Raw genomic sequence first — 4655 nt, 5'->3', positions numbered from 1 at the left:
TGAATTATTTTAAGAGTTCCAGAAGTCTACGATTTTAATATTGTGCATTTCTAAGATGCTACAGATGTTTATTCCAAGTTCTAGATCTTGAAGTCTAGCATCCCAAGATTTGGTTCCATGATTTTCACATTATATGCTCTCATTAACTCCAACATGTCTTGATCTTTATTTTCTAATTTTATGATTTTGCTATTACAAACAGGAAGTCCCTCTGTTAGGGGGAAAGGATGTCCTGAGCTAATCCCATACAGGCTTTGTGGACCCCACCCCCACTCCAGACTAAAGCCATCAGGACATTGGAAAAGACAAATCCCATCACCACCAAAGGGAGGGTGGCTGGGACCTGAGGGTGGAGTTAAGCACCCAGGTTGGGTATAAAAACCAAACACGGAGGAGGAGGCCAGCGGGCAAGATGGCAGCTACTGCGGCCAGCGTGGGCCGGCTGGAAGAAGCAGCTTTGAGGCGAAAAGAACGCCTGAAGGCCCTTCGGGAGAAGACCGGGCGCAAGGACAAAGAAGATGGGGAGCCAAAGACCAAGAAGCTCAGAGAAGGGGAGAAGCACAGGGAACTTAGGCTGAGAAACTATGTCCCAGAGGAGGAGGACCTGAAGAGAAGGAGGGTGCCCCAGGCTAAACCAGTTGCAGTGGAAGAAAAGGTGAAGGAACAGCTGGAGGCTGCCAAGCCAGAGCCGGTCATTGAAGAAGTGGACTTGGCCAACCTCGCGCCCCGCAAGCCTGACTGGGACCTCAAGAGAGATGTGGCCAAGAAGCTAGAGAAGCTAGAAAAGCGAACCCAGAGAGCCATTGCTGAGTTGATCCGTGAGAGGCTGAAAGGCCAGGAGGACAGCCTGGCCTCTGCAGTGAATGCCACCACTGAACAAGAGACCTGCGACTCTGACTGAGGCATGTCCATCTCCCCACCTCGCTCCCCATCAGCCTGTCCTATGGGAGATGGTCTTGGAACAAGGGGACAGGGCTTGCCATCCCTTCCAGTTTGGCTTCAAAGCAGTGACTCCCTGCCCTGTTAGCCTGAACCCCACATGAGGTGAATCAACTCCTCGTCTCCTGACTGGTCCCGCCACCCAGAGTGGGAGCAAAGCTACCAGCAACCTGTGAGCTTGCTGTGTCTGTACATATGTATGTATCTTGAACTGTTTTTTATTCTCAAAATAGAGATAAGCAGACTGTGTATGGCAGAAAAAAAAAAAACAACACGTGGGCCTTGGGGTGGCTGGCTATCGCTCACCTCCTGGCTTCGGCTCCTGGCCAGCTCTCAGGGTGCCATTTTGGGATTCCTGATCAGCGGATCGGGTAGGACTCATTTAAAACTTTGTCTCCCACTTTTCTCCCTGAGCTGTACATTTCCTCATTTCCCCTTCCCTTGTAAATAAACCTTTTATTAACCTTTCGCGTGTGCCTGCAGTAGAGCATTGATAAGTCCTTTTAAGCGCATGGGTGAGGACCCAGTCAGGCACCCCATTTTGTATCGGGGTTGCTCTGTTAGGGGGAAATTTGTTTTTACATAAGTTAAACCATTTTGATTTTTTTTTTTTCCTGTGATTTTGACATATCTGCTGTCTTATTCTGGCTAATGCCTCCAGATGTTTTTCTTTTGGCTTGGACTGATGAACTGTTTTTCCAGGAATGGAGGACTTTTGCTTTCTACAATGGACACTACCTGGAGGGATTTGTTTTCTTTCAGACTGGAACCCTGCAAAATTTTCATCTGAGACTGTATCCCAGCATCCATATGTTTGATCTTCATCACCATGGAAATGGTGGCAAAAAGCGAAAAGGGGGAATTGTTAGGGGGAAATGATGTCCTGAGTTAATCCCATACAGGCTTTGTGGACCCCACCCCCACTCCAGACTAAAGCCATCAGGACATTGGGAAAGACAAATCCCATCACCACCAAGGGAGGGTGGCTGGGACCTGAGGGTGGAGTTGGGCAGCCAGGTTGGATATAAAAACCAAACACGTGGGCCTTGGGCTCGCTCTCTGGCTCGCGATCGCTCGCCTCCTGGCTTCACCGCTCCTGGCTGGCGGCCAACTCTGAGAGCGCCATTTTGGGATTCCTGACCGGCGGATTGGGTAGGACTCATTTAAAACTTTGTCTCCCACTTTTCTCCCAGAGCTGTACATTTCCTCATTTCCCCTTCCCTTTGTAAATAAACCTTTTATTAACCTTTCACGTGTGGCTGCAGTAGAGCATTGATAAGTCCTTTTAAGCGCGTGGGTGAGGACCCACAGTCAGGCACCCCGGTTTGTATCGGGGTTGCTCTACAATAGTTCTACAACACCTCCATCTACAAAGTCCAGGAATTAAACTGTAACTGGCCAAGAATCAAGTGTCACAGCTGCCTCCAGATCAGGTGGTCTGTCCAACGGCAGCCCCATCTTTCCTCCTGGAAGGGACCAGAAAACAGCGGCTTAGCCAGCTTGGTCTTCAGGAGCTGCCCTGAGACAAAGGCATAGGGGGATGGGGGCTTGTCCAGGGTCATGGAGGAATTTGCCCCCCTCCCACACCTCGGGGAGGCCCCTCCTCAACAACAAGGTTTCCAAACATCTGCCAGCATTTGGGTCCCGATTGCTGTCCTTTAAAAGTATCCCTTCTCTCCCTTTCTTGTTCTCCATCAAGGGCCCCCATGACAATCATTTCAAACAGCTAATGAGTTTCAGATGGCCTTCAGGAGCCGGGAGGGGTGAAGCTGGGGGATAAGGGTTCTTAGGCCCCGCTTCAGTGGGCAGGAGGAGGGATGGGGGCGGGGGTCAGAAAGAAAAGTCTTTTGTAGATGAAGTGTTACAGGGCCACCCACCCCTCCCAGCCCAGAGGGACCAGAAGGAGCCCTGGTCTCTCTGCCTGCCTGTGTTCTCCCCCAAATTCAGACAGCGCCCCCATCTCCTCAATCAGTTTTGAACTTAGATGAAATAAAGACCCAGAAGCATCCCATGAAAGCATTCGAGTCACCTGGAGGCCAAGATACTGTCCCTCCCTTGGGTGGGGCAGGGAACCTAGAACTTCCCCCTTTCCTGGGGACCACCCTGTTACAATACCATTACTCATCTGCTAAAAGAAGCATCTTTGCAAGAAAAGTCCTGATCAGAAACCGTCTTTTGTGACTCAGTCCAGATGCTGGGGGGAATGCCTGGAAGCTGTTCCACATGCAGGCGGCTCAAAAGTGAGACTTGCAGCAGGCCCTGAGCCCACTGGGTATGGGGTCTGGGAGACTGGGGTCCTCAGCCCACTGCACACAGGCAGCTCCGCGATGCTGCAGCCACCTCCTCCCCAATACTCCTTCCTTTGGGAGCACTCCAGATGCCCCAGCAGTTGGCCTGGGAAGCCACCAGGGCCATGACCCCAAAAAAAGGGCTTTTTACCCGCCAGCACCAGGGGGTACGAGACGCAAGAGGGGGCACCCCAGCCTTTATTTCCGTGGCATTCAGGGAGCCCAGGGGGCAGCTAGTGCCCAGAACCTGGCCAGGATTACACAGTGGGTTCTGTGGCGTTCTCCTTCCCCTCCGCCTGGGAACTTCCGCTGCTTTCAAGGTCTAATTTAGGGATGCACTTAAAGCAGAACATTGTTAACGGCACACCAGTGCAGTTCAGAGGAACTTACACATTTCCCGGTCTACCGAGGCCATTCCTGGCCAGGAGTCTAGGGGGACAGTTCAACAGGATGCATAGTTTCGGGTTTGGAGGGGGTCTCTCCTGGCAGAGAGCAAACCTTATAATTAAGTAACTCGCCGTTTCCTTTAAGATATCAACAACAACCACCACGTTCTCCCCGTTGCCTAAACAGGACAGATCCCGGGTTAAGCAGTTCCTGGTGGTCCCGCTCGCGCACACACATGTGCAGAGGGAGAGAAAAAAAAAAACCTGCCTGGAAGCCGGCCTCCTGCTTCGCAGCAGCCGCCGCCCCTCCCCCGCCCATTCGCAATTAGGGGTAATCTTTTGTTGCCTGGAAAGTGTAAAAATCGCCGGCTTTTCTTTTTGCATGCATAATATCCATTTCCCCTCCAAGTGCGTTATTTGGTTTGGGAATTACCTCTATTTACAAGAGTAGATGTTGCACAAAGGTTGTGTTTATGTGGAAAATTATATCGGTGACACAGGCTGATTGGCATGTGGAGGCTGGGAGAGCAGGCCGAAGAGACCTTCTCATCAGCTTGGAATAACAAAATGATTGTATTTTCAGCAAAGCTAATTGATCACATACCTCGCTGGGCTATCTGTTTACTCAAAGGCCATCCAGGCCCTGGGAAGGTGCAGAGGAGAGAGCCCCAGTGGTGGTCACTGCCAGACCAAGGCAGCCAAGGAAACTGGGGGCTGCTGCCCGGTGCAGACAAGAGAATGGGTGGGGGGTCATAGGCTCATGAGTTGGGTAACAGATGGACTCTCCCACCTCGGGAAATCAGCCCCAGACCTGACGCTGGACCCCAAAAGTCAGAGTGGCACGCCATAAGTTCGAGAAGCGCAAGTTGGAGTGGGATTCCGGTTCCCAAAAACTGCATGAGTTAATTATTACCTTCCTCTCTTCCTTGGGTTGGAAAAGCAGACCTCCAAACAGGCTTTTGAGCTGCTGAGCCCTTTGGGAGTGGAAAGCTCTGAAACCTGGCCCCAGATATCTGGCCTGACTGAGGGGTCTCCAGGCTCT

At 51.5% G+C, this 4655-nt stretch overlaps 1 protein-coding gene across 1 annotated transcript; it reads left to right on the top strand.

Annotated features, from left to right (window-relative positions):
* Window positions 1-290: 290 nt before the first annotated feature.
* LOC311177583 (coiled-coil domain-containing protein 12-like) lies at window positions 291-901 on the top strand (the record flags this gene model as incomplete). Its single annotated transcript, XM_084243736.1, has 1 exon — window positions 291-901. The coding sequence occupies exon 1, from the start codon at window positions 413-415 to the stop codon at window positions 899-901; it is 489 nt and encodes a 162-aa protein (XP_084099862.1). The 5' UTR covers window positions 291-412.
* Between the last annotated feature and the right edge of the window lie 3754 nt (window positions 902-4655).

This window comes from Talpa europaea (assembly GCF_964194135.1).
Source record: "Talpa europaea genome assembly, chromosome: 9".
In the NCBI taxonomy this organism is placed as follows: Eukaryota; Metazoa; Chordata; class Mammalia; order Eulipotyphla; family Talpidae; genus Talpa; species Talpa europaea.
Note: the sequence above shows the minus strand (reverse complement) of the source record. Positions and strands in the feature narration are given on the sequence as shown.